The 15,118-nt window shown below is 37.9% G+C and overlaps 5 protein-coding genes across 5 annotated transcripts; 2 read left to right on the top strand and 3 right to left on the bottom strand.

The window, feature by feature from the left end:
• The first annotated feature begins 526 nt into the window (after positions 1 to 526).
• Positions 527 to 1,083, top strand: LOC133841079 (PI-stichotoxin-Hcr2e). The gene has a single exon (XM_062273353.1). The coding sequence runs from the start codon at positions 718 to 720 to the stop codon at positions 1,051 to 1,053; it is 336 nt and encodes a 111-aa protein (XP_062129337.1). The 5' UTR covers positions 527 to 717; the 3' UTR covers positions 1,054 to 1,083.
• A 4,222-nt stretch (positions 1,084 to 5,305) lies between these two features.
• LOC133844964 (dymeclin) lies at positions 5,306 to 8,553 on the bottom strand. Its single transcript, XM_062279258.1, has 5 exons — positions 8,128 to 8,553; positions 6,883 to 8,071; positions 6,327 to 6,824; positions 6,139 to 6,261; positions 5,306 to 6,083 (listed from the first exon to the last, which is right to left on the bottom strand). The coding sequence occupies exons 1-5, from the start codon at positions 8,268 to 8,270 to the stop codon at positions 5,934 to 5,936; spliced, it is 2,103 nt and encodes a 700-aa protein (XP_062135242.1). The 5' UTR covers positions 8,271 to 8,553; the 3' UTR covers positions 5,306 to 5,933.
• A 169-nt stretch (positions 8,554 to 8,722) lies between these two features.
• On the top strand, positions 8,723 to 10,404 carry LOC133844967 (52 kDa repressor of the inhibitor of the protein kinase-like). Its single transcript, XM_062279264.1, has 2 exons — positions 8,723 to 9,322; positions 9,385 to 10,404. Exons 1-2 carry the CDS (start codon positions 8,826 to 8,828, stop codon positions 9,797 to 9,799), a joined length of 912 nt encoding a protein of 303 aa, XP_062135248.1. The 5' UTR covers positions 8,723 to 8,825; the 3' UTR covers positions 9,800 to 10,404.
• Positions 9,912 to 15,035, bottom strand: LOC133844968 (uncharacterized). Its single transcript, XM_062279265.1, has 3 exons — positions 14,877 to 15,035; positions 14,673 to 14,745; positions 9,912 to 10,819 (listed from the first exon to the last, which is right to left on the bottom strand). The coding sequence occupies exons 2-3, from the start codon at positions 14,721 to 14,723 to the stop codon at positions 10,628 to 10,630; spliced, it is 243 nt and encodes an 80-aa protein (XP_062135249.1). The 5' UTR covers positions 14,724 to 14,745; positions 14,877 to 15,035; the 3' UTR covers positions 9,912 to 10,627.
• Positions 13,460 to 14,666, bottom strand: LOC133844966 (uncharacterized). Its single transcript, XM_062279263.1, has one exon. It carries the CDS (start codon positions 14,503 to 14,505, stop codon positions 13,534 to 13,536), a length of 972 nt encoding a protein of 323 aa, XP_062135247.1. The 5' UTR covers positions 14,506 to 14,666; the 3' UTR covers positions 13,460 to 13,533.
• Positions 15,036 to 15,118: the final 83 nt, after the last annotated feature.

The raw sequence follows: 15,118 nt of genomic DNA on the forward strand, positions 1-15,118 counted from the left end.
AAGCAATTTCTTGCAATTCATTTGATTTACATAAAATAAATTATTATTATTTATATTTCAACATAAAAAGGGATTTTTCTAAGGTTTCCTAATTTTATGCATTCAAATATATTATATATTTATTTTGTGTTACCAATTTTCTAATTTACAATTCCTTGTTTCAATCAATTCTTACAAAGTAAATACTATATAATGACTTCTTCTATTTATATTTTAGGATATAATTTGAGTGTTGATTTAGTTACTAGAATAGTTAAATATATGACATTCCAATTTTGTACTTTACAAAATTAAAATTGTAAAATTTTAATGTTTTTGTCGATCTGGCCACTTTATGTACAGTGTAAAAAAAGAGATAAAGAGTAAAGAGCGTGTTAAGAGCCAAGAGTTAACATGAGTTATGCGAATTGTTGTGAATCGAGGGGCCGAGAGTAAAGCATTCGACCATCCGATCGAACGTTGCGACGGCGCGAGACAACAGTCACGTCACGTTCCTGGTATAAAACCAAATGCGACTCTTGTAATGCAATCAGTCAGTCGCCAGTCGTTGATGAAGAGCTCACGGTAGAGACCAAAACAAACCAAAATACAAAAAGAAAAACAAAGTAAACGCAGCAAAAGAAAGAAAGCCGACGCAGATCATAGATCACATAAATAAAATCAACTAAATCAATTCGCGTATTCTCGTGCCAAAAATCGTATTCGAATCGAACCGAAATGTGTGCCCAGCTGAAAGTCTTTGGAGTCGTGGTGATGGTGTTGATGATGCTATTGGTGGCGTGTCAGGCGCGTCCCATGGATCTGTACGATGATGTCAGCGACTTCTTCGATGCCATCTCACTGGACGATGTGGCGAACACTGGACGCAACACGCATCCCGAGCAATTCTGCATGATGCCAGCCCGCAAAGGTGTTTGTCGTGCCTTGATCCCCAGATGGCGATACGATCCGGAGCAGAAAAAGTGTGTGGAATTCAAATTCGGTGGCTGCGATGGCAACGAAAACAATTTCCCCAGCTACAAGACGTGCATGGCCACCTGCGAGGGCATGTAGAGGGAAATTTCGAAGGGAAATTTCGAAGGGAAATTTCTAAGGGAAATTTCGAAGGGAAATTTCGAAGGGAAATTTAAGGGGAGTTCTGCTGGTCGGTGTTTCCGTTTCCGATTAGCCGGCGTTGCCAAAGGCGCATGCTTTTCTTTCACCCGAATCGAAGGCAGCATTTACTTATAAAACACATTCACATTCACACACACACACACACACACTCACAACAACAACAAGTACACATTATCCATTAAGCAACTGTCTTTCAATATTTCTCTTAATATTTATGCAGTTTCTTATTTTGTAAGTAATTTCATGCATCATTTTCTATTGCTTTACATAAGGTGTTCAACACTTGCGTAGCTCTTAAGTTATTGTGATAATTATTCATGATGAAATAAAATACATAAAACATTTTTTATAAAACCAACAAATAAACCGTATTTTATTATTTACTTTAAACCGATGGAGGATAGTTCAGAGTTTTGTTGTTTTCTGCAATATATTAAGCTTGTTGTTGAATTGCAATTTTAAAAGTCAATTTTAACTGGATATATGATATATGTAAGTATTAGCAAATATTAAACTGATTTCCTTTAAACATATTTAGTAAACAAGAAATTCCAAACAAATAAATAATTTTATTTATCTATTTGGTAATGGATTGTAAGTAATTGGACAATGATTTTAAATATACAAAGAGTATCATAGAGTAGAGTATATTCTTATTTTTATAAAGCGATCAAATTGAAAATAAAATTATTTAAGGAATACTTTTGTATAGAAAAATCTGTAACTGACTGACAATCTGGTATGTTAAATATTCTATTGTATATTCTAAATGGAGTACTATATTAGAATACCAAATATGGCCTTCAATATATCTGACAATCTGGTAAGTTAAGTATGGTATTTTTTGAATGCAGTACTATATACATATACCAAATATAGCATTCCGTATATCTGGTACTCTGGTATCTTAATTATGGTATTTTTCAATGCATCACTATATCAATATACCAAATAAAGCGTTAATTCATTAATGCGGTATAATTTAAGAATAATACCGCACTGCTTTACTCTTATTTAAAATCAATAGAAGCTTTCCTACTTATTATTCCAAATATTTTAAATCAAAGTTTCTCCATGTTTCCTCAGAGAGTCTAAATCTTTTTAAATTAAGTATATTAAATTACTTTTAATGATAAATTCTATTACATTTTACTATACTTTAATATTTGAATAGTATTTTAATTCATTTCTACCATCGCAGAGCATTTAAAAGTCGAATAAATCACTCAATGGAAACCGCTGGAATTCTCTAGTAGTTTCTTGTAGTATTTTGCAATTACTACTGCTGACTATAAACACTTAGCACAACATTTAGCTAGCGATCTAATTACTTGTATGCAGTGAAATACTCGCTTGTAATTGTGTGAAGCAATTGTTATGGCTTCTCAGCTGTCGGCTGCTGTCTGAGATCATTAACAACAGCCTACTATATGTAGATTAATAAATGAAACGATTATGCAAATCGAATTGATTGATTTCCAGCAATGCTGGAGGCTAGTGACAATGGACAATGGAGGAGAGCGATCGAGTCGCAGTGCAACTTTCATAGATTTCACTTGGAAATGGCCCAAGTCGAATGGCAAAAAAACAAAAATCATTTCTTAGGGGCCAAAACAAACGGGCAAACAAACAGAAATAGAAAAAATTGTTGGCGAATAGCAAACAAAATGAGATCGGTAAGCAAACCAGATCAATAGCAGCAAAGGTCACACGCCAAAAGATGACTGGCTCGATGACTGGATGGATAGATTGTCAATGGATGTCTAGTTGGGTCTAGGTAAACCACTACAAGACGTCAGCGGTAAAAATACAACCAGCAACAAGACAAACAGACGGACAGACAGACGGACAGACGGACGGACAGAGATGGACGTCAAACCGGACCGTGACAAGAGTAAACATAAACAATTGAAAGGTGCGAATTTATGTTAAATCGATTGGCAATAAACATAAAACATAATTTGTCTCTCTTTCGGTCTGCGCGAATCTCGTAGTCTTTGAAGCGAAACCGAAAGCGAGGGCAAACCTCAGGGCAAATGGGCAAAACAAATGTAACTCATTCATTCACTCGACCTGAGCTTGGGCTGCGGGCCGAACACGGTTCAATTTGAACCCAATAACTAATCTGCGGGTTTGTTTTTCTTTTTCTTTTTTTGCGAACACATATGTGTTGGATCAATGACCGTTAGATGACATGAATATATAACTATGTAACAAAGATCACGTCCAGTTGTAGGCCCATTCAAAATGCGGGCTTATGTTTGCCATTATGCTCTTATTTCGTTTTCATTTTCATTTTCTGCCATTTATTTTTTGTAGTTTTTTTTGGTTTTTGCCAATATTTATGTCATAAAATTGTTGTTGGCTTTATTAATTCACAATGAGGCGGACTTTGCACAATAATTTGTAATTTACTAGCACCAAAAGGGGGGCGCCCAGGGGCGTTGTGAGGGGCCCGCATTTATTGCACTCCACACACGCACACACACACTCATACACACATACATCAAGTATTTGGTCTGCTCACGTTTTCAGTCCAGTCGGGTCCGAAACCGAGTCCAACTCCAAATCCAATCAAGCTCAAGCTTAACTCACATTGATTTCGGTCTCCACAATAATTGTTGTTGTTGTTGCTGTTGTTGTTGTTGTTGTCTCTGTTTCTCTCACGATTTTCGTTTGGCGCATGCGCAACGATTTATTTTTAACGGAGAATTTTCGCAATTGGGTTTTTGGTTGCGAACTTCGCTAAGCGAATTCTTACTATATAAATTCTGGCAAATTCTTCGCTTGGAATTGGTCAAGAATTCAACACAATCGCGTCTATTTAGCGTTGTTAGTGGCCAATTGCCAAATTGAAATTGGCAAAAACAAATGGCTTTAACAAAATGCGGGCGAGTGAAGTCAATAAACTGTTTTAACCTGCATAGCGGCCAACAACATTAGTAGGCAACAAAAACAACAACAATTCGGGGCACGCTAGGAAATTTGAAAACATTTGTTGTGTGTAGAAAAATTAATTAAAATGCGCTAAGCGCACCATCAACAACAACAACAACTCTCAACTTGTATGAAAATGCACAATAACAAATTTTCCGCGTTGAGCAGCAGCAGCAGCAGCAACAAAAACACAAACAACAAACAACTAATGAACAGCAAATAAATTTTGTTTAATGTTTTATGATTTTTTCTTGTTTGTAATTTTTTATGTTTTTGCTTTTGCCGTTGCAATTTATTTATTGAAAGCACGTAGCGAACACAAAAACTGCACAAAAAAATGCAACAAAAATATATATAAACAACAACCATAACAACAACTAAAGTCAGCCGACCACAAAGCGCCCCGCCCCCCTGCGGGTTTGTGTCTATGTTAAAATGTGACGACGACAAAAGTCAACGAACTTTTTACGTTGGCAGTAAAAGTCCCTTACGATACCCTAACACACTTTTACGATAACAGGTTGCAAAGACGTAACTAACTACAAAGAAAAAAGATAAACATATTTTAAAAACTAAGATAGTCTTTTAGTTAACAAGAAATGGTAGTAAGAGTCTAACATAAGAAATTTAAAAATGGAAGGATTTGGGATATTAAAAAGTTGTATTTTTAAATGGAAAAATATATGTATATATATTTGTATGATTAAATACAGAAAGATCCACAAAAATACATCACACATTTCGAAAAACTATTCCAAAATAAATTACAATAAATTTACAACACTAAAACTAAGTGCGACCCTCGAATTCGTGACAGTTTTGCTGATTTCAATTTAGATAGCAAAGAGTATATAATGTTCGGTCTTCAACAAGGGTCGCCAACCAGCGTCTTCTTCTTGCTAGGTTATTTATATTGCCGTTGATATTGGGGAAAACACTTACAGACATGACGAATGCATTGTTATTGTCAATGATATTGTTGACGTTGATGTTGTTGTTGTTATTTTTACAGCTGATAATGTAAATATGCATAATGAGGCGCAAATAGGCATAGGCATTATTGGAGGTAATTTCCTGTCTGCTCAAGTGGCTGCCCATCAATGCATCGAAGCAGCTGTCCTCATATCTAGAGTCTAGATAAAGAGAAGCAATAAAAAGCCCCCAACGCCCATGGGAATAACTTTTAAGTAAGGTGGAGAGTAGATAAGAGGGGCTTATCTAAAGACAGATATAAAATACGAGAATGGAAACATACTGTGAAACTTCATCAACTCGTGTTAATATTTAATTTATCGATCTTTTCCAATTGCTAAATACAATAATATATAATCATTATAACTAACATACACAATGTAAATATATATGTATATATTCAATTTTTGTTTTCTCTTTAAATTTGTAATTTAATTTATCAATAATATTTATATCGTTTTGCTGTTGTCTTTATTTGATTAGTACAATCGATATCGGAGCTTAACTTTTTTTCATCCTCAACTATCTGAACTGTTTTTTAGCGGTAGCAAAATATGTATTTTATTATTATTAATTATTATTATAATTATTTGTTGATTTCGTTTATGCTCTGCAGCCTAGTTCTATGTATTATCATTAGTTCATCGAGAGGATACTTTAACGTCAACGTTACTTTGTTTTTCTCTATTAGGTATCGCTTATGTTTCGACCATTTGGCTTGACGGTAATCAGAGCGGAGCGAGCCAGGCTCCCTCTCGTTTTTAGCTGGGATTACACATAATTTGTTAAGACATAGACTAAAGAAGCAAATGAAAGCGGAACAGCGTATGTGGATAAGTAATTGTAGGGAAGTGGGCGAACGTAGAACGTAGAAGAACGTAGAGCGTGGAGTGAAGAGTGGTCTTATATTAGCAGGCAATGTCTGTGGTGACACTCTTAATGCTCTCGGAGCTGAAGTGCACGCAGCCGTATTTGCAGACCAGCGTCCACACATATGGAATGAAGAACTCCTCGGGCGCATCCTCTTCGACGTACTTAAACTTCAGATCCGGAAATTTCTACGAAATAAAACTTATTAATATAAATAATAATTCAATTTAGTCAGTTACTCACCCGCAGTCGATCGCTGGACCATTGGCTGGCGCCTTTCGATATCACCTCGAGCACCTCATTGACTCCCAATTCGCCACGTTGCTCTTGCACACGTTGCAAACGCGACGAGAAGAAGCCAACCACCTGCAGATAAGAGCAATTAATGTGAGTCATAAAGAAGATAAAGCAGATATCGCGCTAACACTCACCATATCGATATTTTGTATGACATCTTGAAACGCATGATGGCTGCGGAAGCCCTCGAAGACGCTGCGTTTGTAGAGCAGCGTATAGACAAGATTGGGACAATAGACCAACTGATTTGTAAGGCAGGAGTTTAAGATTTCCAACACCATGCGCAGCACCTCCTCCAGCACACTCAAATCCTGCATCATGTCCTCGGGCGTTGTCGATACATTCACAAAGACGGCACTATCCGCCGGCTCCTTCAACTGGGCATCCAGTCGTGTGTGTTTACGCGCCAGGGTCTCAAACAGCGACACCAGACGCTGTGCCACATACGGATGCAATGATCGGAAGTGTCCGGACATGTTGGCCAACGCGGCCAGGCAATTGGTGTGCAAATACTTGTCCCGCATCTTTAGCATATTATACTGAATCGTGCGTATGACAATCAGTATTAAAATGCCGCCCAATGATATTTCCGATATGGTGCGCTCCGTGTACCAACTAATGTTCTTCAGCAGCTGCAAATGGAAGACATAAGTTAAGACATATTCTAAACCATATTCGAGAGCAACTTACAATCGTGTGCACATTCTTGTTGAAGCCCTCGTCCTCGCTGAGAATGAGCAGCACAATGAGCGACATGTAAATGTGATGTGAATTGCTATCGGGTGCATTGTACAGCGTCTGCAGTATGGGTATCACCAGCTGCTCCAGATCCGGTTGTTGCATGACAAACCGATAGAAGCGTTCGTTGCGATGCAACAGCAAGTACAGCAGCAACGTGGCCTGATCGATGGTCACAATGCGGCACAGCGTCTCATACACTGCGGAGAAGTCAATTTGAAAGGAAACAGCACCGCCGCTCTGTTTGGGCGAGTCCTTGGAGTCGGCACAGCCAAACAAACTGTTGCGATACGCATTGTCCTGGGCGGTGCAATGATTCGTCAGTACCAAGATCAATAGCAGACTCTGATTAGCCAGCGGATAGTGCGTGCGAAACTGTTGCGACAACTCGCCACCCGTGGCATTGGTCGTCTTGAGGACATCCTGTTGCTTGCGAAACGTGAAAATGGAGAGCAACGATTCGGCAATGCCAAAGACAAAGGAGCCCGCTGAACTGGAGCCGAACATGGTGTGCGGCACCTCAACCATGCGTGCCACGAAATGCAACAGTGCCGACATCAGCACATTGGCATGCTGGCACTTGTAGATGGTGCGAAAGACGATCGATTTATCCGGGCTGCTCGGCTGCTGTTGCTGGGCAAACAGATGCACGGCCAGCAGCGTGATTAGCGTATTCACCGACTCCAGATGCAGATGGTAGGTGAACTCCTTGACGGGTATGACAACAATCAGATTCACAAGCGCATCGATGAATGTCTCAAACTTGGCGCCGTCCACAATGAGAGCGGCCAATGGTGGATTTTCGATAGCCTCTATGGCAATGGTTGCCGTATCCTGTTGCTGTTGTTGCTCCTCGGCGGCCTTCAGCAGCTCAGCGCTGGGCATGGCCTCAAAGTGCTGTAGCAGCTGAAACTCCGATGCCGTCTCGTTGATATATTTAATCAATGTGCGGATGATAAAGAGCGCATTGAACGTCTGCCACACATGCATGTTACTCTCCTGATCCGAGAGTGACAACAGTTCGGTGGCTTTCTCCAGAAAGACGGTGATGAGCGAGCCAAAGTTGCCCGTCTTCAGATTGTTTCCAATAAACGATTGACATAGTGTCTCCAGCCGCGAGTCCAGACTCAGCTGATCCTGACTAGAAAGATTAACACTTGAGTTGTTTTCACTGTTGTTACTGTTTGCTGATGTTACCTGTTCTCGGGCATCACAATATTGTAGTTGAGAAGACCGTTCCAGAAGGCCTCATCATCATGGGCAATATGCTGGCGTCCCACAAACCGCAATAGAAACTCATTTGACGCCAAGTCGGCATTTCTGCTGACGTTAATGCCCATATTTGTTTTTGTCTCTGTAAACACAATTCTCCGCTCTGTCGCTGCTGCTGCTGGTCTAGTGTCTGGCTTGGAGTTGCCTAGCGCATTTGTTGCCACTTGCCAGGGCACTCGGCCTATTTTCAATTCACAAATAATAACAATTCAACGAGTTGGCACTAGGCACGTCACCCATTTATTTGTATGTGTTTTTTTTTCTTTCTCTCATATGTTTTTTGTGTGCGTTTCGCAACACTGCATATATCGCCGCAAGTGCTAACTTTGGTGCGATAGTTTAGTAGTTCATTCAGGTATAGCTGTAGTTGAAGTATATAAACCATTAAAAATCTTAAACAGAACAATTTACATAATTGTTATAAAATTTACATAATTAATGATCATATAAATGATCAATTGAAATTAATTTCTAAGGCAGCTCATTACAAAATAGTTCATTTGCTAGTTCGCAGCTCAGATCTGAACTTGCGCTGTTTTAATATTGTCCAGCACTGTTATATAAAAGTGACGTCAATTGTGCTCCCTACAAGTTTATTTCGCCTACAGAAATCCGTTTCACACATGTTTTGCGCGGTTGAAGGCTGCTCAAATCGCAAATCAAAAAGCCGTTACTTTTTGTTTCCAAAGGATGCAAAGTTGCGGCAGAGATGGGTGGAATTTTGCCGGCGAACAGATAAAATAAACACCAAATTGGAGAAAATATGTGTGCAACACTTTCTGGATAGTGACTTTGAAAGGGATTTGCCTTATGAACTAGGAGTCTATAATAAACCCAGACCATTGAAACTGAAGCCGGAATCAGTGCCAAGTGTAAGCAACAATGAAGAAGACTTTGACTTCGAATACGAAGGAGAACTGGAAGGAGGGGATGATAAGCAAGCAAAATCATTGGCACAAAGAAAACGAATTGTGGATTCTCTACTAACGGAATATGAGGAAAAACAAAGTAATGAATCTTTGGAACAGGATGAAGAAATCACGGATGAACAGCCAACTGAGGAGGTTGTCCAGGTGGTGGTCGATGCAGACGCCTATCTTACAGCTTTGGAGAGGGAGAAGTGAGTAAAGGTCTTTGTATTAAAACGTAAAACAAATTCTAATTACATATTATATATTTTAGCATCTTGCTGCGTCGTGAGAACTTTAAAATGAGCTTGGCGAACAAAAAAGTCGCCGCGGAGAAGGAGAAACTGAGGCAGCAATTGGAGGCGGTAAATGCTCGTTACAATAACCTATACACCCAATTGGAAAAGGTATTTTCCCGATCACAAATTCATAAATTACAAAGCGGCAAACGCATAATGTGGCCAAAACAGGATCTAAAAGATGCATTTACTCTATATGCGGCAAGTCCAACTGTCTATAGCATGCTGCTCCAGAAGAATTATCCATTGCCATCGACGAGAGCACTGCAACAAATGAATAACAACGAGAATATCTCCAAAGTCACACAAGATTCATTTGAATTTGAGGAAGGCAGCGAACTAATAGAAATTATTGATATAACTCAACTAGATCACAATTATATCAATTAAAATAGTTTCAGTTATTTTGTCATATTCTGTTTATTTAATAGAGTAATCTAGTCTATAGTTCGCTTGTATTTCATATGATAAAAGTGATTTGTAAAAATAAAAAGAAATCAAATTTCGATAATAATGCGGTTTATTTGAATATTGAACTAAAACTAATACAAAACTTGGATACTTTCGCCCATAATTGCAGACCATTATTAGGCAATTATTTATCCTGTTGCTATTGTTATATGTTGTATTATAATTCTTCACTTAGTCGTTTCTTTTAGGGGGTTGCTTGTTTTGTTTAAAATTTAGAATTTAACTAAAAGATCTTATATGTATATAATAGGACTTGTTGACAGAGACTTTGAAAACATACATATATAGAATATACATTGGGATTCCATAGGATGCGCTCATCAACAACAATTCATTGCAACATCATCTCGATCCTGTCGATCATCATCATCATCCTTATCATCATCATGTTCATTAGTAACTATCACAATTTTTATTCCTTTTCTGTTGGCGACGCGTTCACGTATATGTTTGTGTTTCTTGAGTATGTGTGTGTTTGTTTGTTGTATGTATGAAGAACAAGTAATTATATACACATTCAATCCCATCCGTCTCAAAATATATAATAATCATAATAATAATATGAACTCCTCGTCATTGTTGTTGCCATGTCGCTGCGCTATCGGTTTTTGGCTGATGATGACTTAAACATAAAGAAATATACACTACGATGTGAAATGAGAACTGAGAATGTATGGCGAGCGAACAGAGGACGACATGGCCAACAACAATACTATCTAACAGAAGATGAGCCTCATCTATCAACGTTTAAAGCTTGCGCAGCGGATTGTGTTTGTTGTGCTTCTTGGACAACAGCTGCTTCAGGCTGAACGAGGAGAGCGCAATCCCAAACAGGGCCAACATCGTGGCAGATCGGGTCACCACACGGTTGGGCGCCGACGAGCTGGTGGTGAACGCATGGCTGCTGTGTGTCGAGGCCTGCGCGGACAGCGGCGGTGCCTGCAATTAGAATGATAACGAGATAAGCCAATTAAAATCAGATTAAGATATTGTAAAATATACTTAAGCCTAGATTAAATAAACTTCTCAACCAAGAAAACATCTTAACAATAAACCTAAATGATAATAGCTCGGAACTAAAAAGAACGAAAAGAAAGCTTATTCCAGATAATTTATATTTATAAAACTATACTAAGTAACATAATACTAAGTAGAAAGTAATAATGTAATAGTATTATCATAATTATAGTTAAACCTAGATTAAATAGACTTCTCAACCAAGAAAGCATCTTAACAATAAGCCTAACTGATAATAGCTTGGAACTAAAAAGAATGAAAAGAAAGCTTCTTCCAGATAATTTGTATTTATAAAACTATACTAAATAACATAATACTAAGTAGATAGTAATAATAATGTGATAGTATTATTATATTTGTATAAATAAATATTCCAAATAAATTTAATTAAGATTGTAACTAAATATTTTTTAAAAATATGTGTCGTAAAATATAGTTAAACCTAGATTAAATAGAATTCTCAACCAAGAAAGCATCTTAACAATAAGCCTAACTGATAATAGCTTGGAACCAAAAAGAATGAGAAGAAAGCTCGTTCCAGATCTTTAATATTTATAAAATTATATAATAGTATGTTATATTATACTATTTGCTTAAGATTGTAACTAAAAGAATTTTAAAATATTTATTTATCCTTTATGGTAAGCAAATTAATAAGTATAATTGGATATTAATTATCTTATTGTAATTCAAATAAATTATAAATGTCAAATATTACAAATATAACCGTGCAAATGGCGAACTCAATATATAATTATGGAATCAAATTGATTATCTTAATACTTTGGATTATAATTTTAAAAAAAGATTAACGCCTAGTTAAACATAAAAGTAAAATTGTCCGTTAACTTTCTATTCCTATAAATTTTATTGTAATTCACTCGCTTATCGTCTTGAGACAGATAATACTTGAAATAATATGAAAGAGATTAAGACATCAGCACCAGGTTAATGCTAACGCCTTATCACAGCGTACATTCCTATTTTTATAAATGTCAAACAAATAAGTTGGCCTATTGCCAAAAAAAAAGTCTAAAAGCCTCTTTCTACTACGCAGCAGAAGTTTGCGAATTTACCCGTTGGCAACGGCAAGTTCAAGTGCCTCCTTCAGCCCCCCTCCCTCAAATGGGATCGAGACTGATTACCCCCAACCACACACGTTCCCACGTTCATTGAACTGATAAACAAACCGAACAATTGAAATCGCTGTAAAGCGTATTCGACATGCCAGTGAACTTGTAACACCTGTTGATAATATTGATAATGCAATAATATATAATATATTCTACTACGATTCATTACTATTAATGGCAATCCCCCCAGCAACAGCAAATTTAGTATAGGCCTCGACTGTACTTTGTTGTTGTAGTTGTAGTTGATTTTATTGCAATTGGAACAGCTTTTGCATTCCTCAATGAAACTAAGCAAAGACGCAATAGCTGCGAGCGCGTGGCATGTGACGTCAGCTGCGCACATTGGAAAAAGCTTATTGGAACTTCTGCGAAATAAATTGCAGCGTTTATGTAGAGTTCAGAAGGTGACTCGATAAAATTGAAATATTCTAATATTGAAGAAACAAAATTAACTATTAGATTAAGAACGAATATTAAAAATATTTATAAAAACAATTCAAAAAAATATATATTATAATTTCATGAAGGACACTATGTACTCTCCATAAATGTACTCGACCTTGAAGATAATTAATATTACAAGCGTAACAAATAGATCTTCATAAGCTTTAGGTTAATCAAGTTAAAATTAGGTGTTTGATATTACGAATATTTGCGATAAAAAACAATCTTGATAAGCACACTAACAATCTAAATAAGTATTTCCAGGAAGTCAATTTAATTGCGACTCGATAATAAAAATACGTTATATAACGATTGCAATGAAAAGAAGTTTAGTTAAGAGATCTTAATATACAAAATAATTTGATGACTTCAACAAAAACAATCTTCATAAGCATTTTTAGGTCAAATGAAATAAAAATAATTGCTAAGTAGAAATATAATAATGCGATTCAGCAGTTTTCCCATAAAATACCTAAATACAAGTATAATATATCTTATATATGTACGTAAGTAAAATACAAATGCAGAAAATATGCGTATTTAAATTTGTGGTTTGGCAACGCTCGCCAAATAAAACGATAAATTATTTTTAGCACCGCCGGCGCCGCGTTGCCTTGCTTCAATTATTGTGAAGGAGGCAAACAAGTTTTGTTTGTACTCGCGCTTTTCGCTCAACTCGCGCACCACTGTGCACCGTGTGACATTGTCCGTAATTACTTTATCAGCTGTAGTAAGCAAGCGGTAGCCTCGCATTTGTAACTCTCACCGCGTTGCAACTTAAGCTGCGATATCTTGTTCATCTTGTGACGCACTTGGCTTGACCCGCTTTCCTCATTACTTTCAGCAGATTCATCTGGGCTATCTCTCTCAGTCCGCTGGTCATTGCTCATCATGCACTGGACGCGTGGCCCGCATCAACAATTTTGTAGAATAGCGAGCGACCGTCAACAAAAAAAATTCAATGTTTATAAATAAATGCGACGTGTTTGGCAATTTTTGACACTCATTTTGATACGCAAATTTATTTGGCATAACAAAACAAAAAAGATCCAAAATCATTCATTGCGATTGCGTTTGCTTAGCTTCCGTTTCCCTTTCCTGTTTGGGTTCCGTTTTTATTTCCTTCTGTCGCTTCTGCGCATCAATGCTTTGGAGCAACTGCATCACCTGATGCGTATTTGGCCGGCTGGCAACTGGAGCGTTGCCAATGTTACGTCTATTGCTACGCTGTTGCCTTTGGGGACGTATTAGGCGTGACTCCGACTGTCGCTTCAATGCATCCAGAAAATCCGACGCAGGCGATGCTTTTGTTTGTTGCTTCTGTTGGCCCAAGTTGGTGGTTAGTGTGGATGCTTTTTTGGGTGCAGCCTGGAAGACAGATGCCTTTGGAATGTCAAGAACCCGCTTCACTTTCTCGGTATTCCCAGCGAGTGACGTGGGATCAAAGGAGGTGGAGAACTCCACGGCATCTCCGGTTTTGCTGTTGCTTGTGGTAGTTAATACAAATGGATCAGTCTTGATTGAGAGATTCGACGTTAAATCGGGCATTGAGTTGGCAGCTGTTGTTGTAGCTGATAAGGATTTATCAGTGCTGGATACTGTAGTGATCTTTGGACTGTTGCTATCTGCGTCGATGCAAATATTCTGAGTCGGCGGCAGCTCAAGAATTTCATTAATCTGGATTAAGTCATCTGTTTCTGGATTCGAGTTACTGGGAATGTTATCTGTTGCATGCTGGGGCTCCGGCTTCACTTCCGGTGCCAGTTGTTCGAGTAGTTCCTTAATAAAATCATCATCATCATACAGATCCAGCGAGGCCGTCACTTCATCAATCGATTCCGGCCGGGCAACCACTTCAGCAGGTAAATCTTCCTCGTCGGAAGACACTTCATCATTGTGCGGCCACAAACAACTGCGTGCCTCGCATTTCAGTACTTGCTCCTCGAGGTTGATATAGAACCATCGCAATTTATGGTTTAATCCCTGACTTTGGCAATCCTCGCAAGAATCACCTGGCCGCAGTTTGTCCATTCTATAGGTAATGTGGGCGCGAGTGTGCGTGTTGCGAGGGAATTTCTCGAAACGTGTTTGGGAAATTTACGCTACGCACAATTTCCCCTCAATTTGCATATTTTTTGCATTTGCCAATACTTAAAATCCGGTTGTGTTTTTCTTTTTGCTATTTAGCGAATGCTCACCTGACCGAAAGTTAAACGAAATGCATATAATCCGATATTAGTTGTTTTCATTGTCCGATCAATCAATTATTATCTGAAAAGCAAACAAAATTTCAGTTTCGAGCGCAGCCCAGCTTACATAAGAGGAAATTGATTTTTCCTTTTTTTTTCATTCGTTCAGAATGTCAGTGTGAAAGTCGTCAGCACCTGCTTATCAAAACTTACATAGTGTGAGTGAGTAATTTGAATGCGATGCCCTCTGCCGACGTCTATTCAATAATGCAGTTCCGAGCGTTCTGCGTTGAGATTGTTAATGCATTAATTTAATTTACAAAAAAAAAGCAAAAATTCTCTCAAGCAGCATGCCAGGGCTGACAGGGCTACAGCAGGAAAGAGCAGATGGTTGGCAGAGTGACCGTAAATTAATTTCCTAATACACGCTGATAAAATATACCATTATTATATTA

This window comes from Drosophila sulfurigaster, chromosome 3 (assembly GCF_023558435.1).
Source record: "Drosophila sulfurigaster albostrigata strain 15112-1811.04 chromosome 3, ASM2355843v2, whole genome shotgun sequence".
NCBI lineage: Eukaryota > Metazoa > Arthropoda > Insecta > Diptera > Drosophilidae > Drosophila > Drosophila sulfurigaster.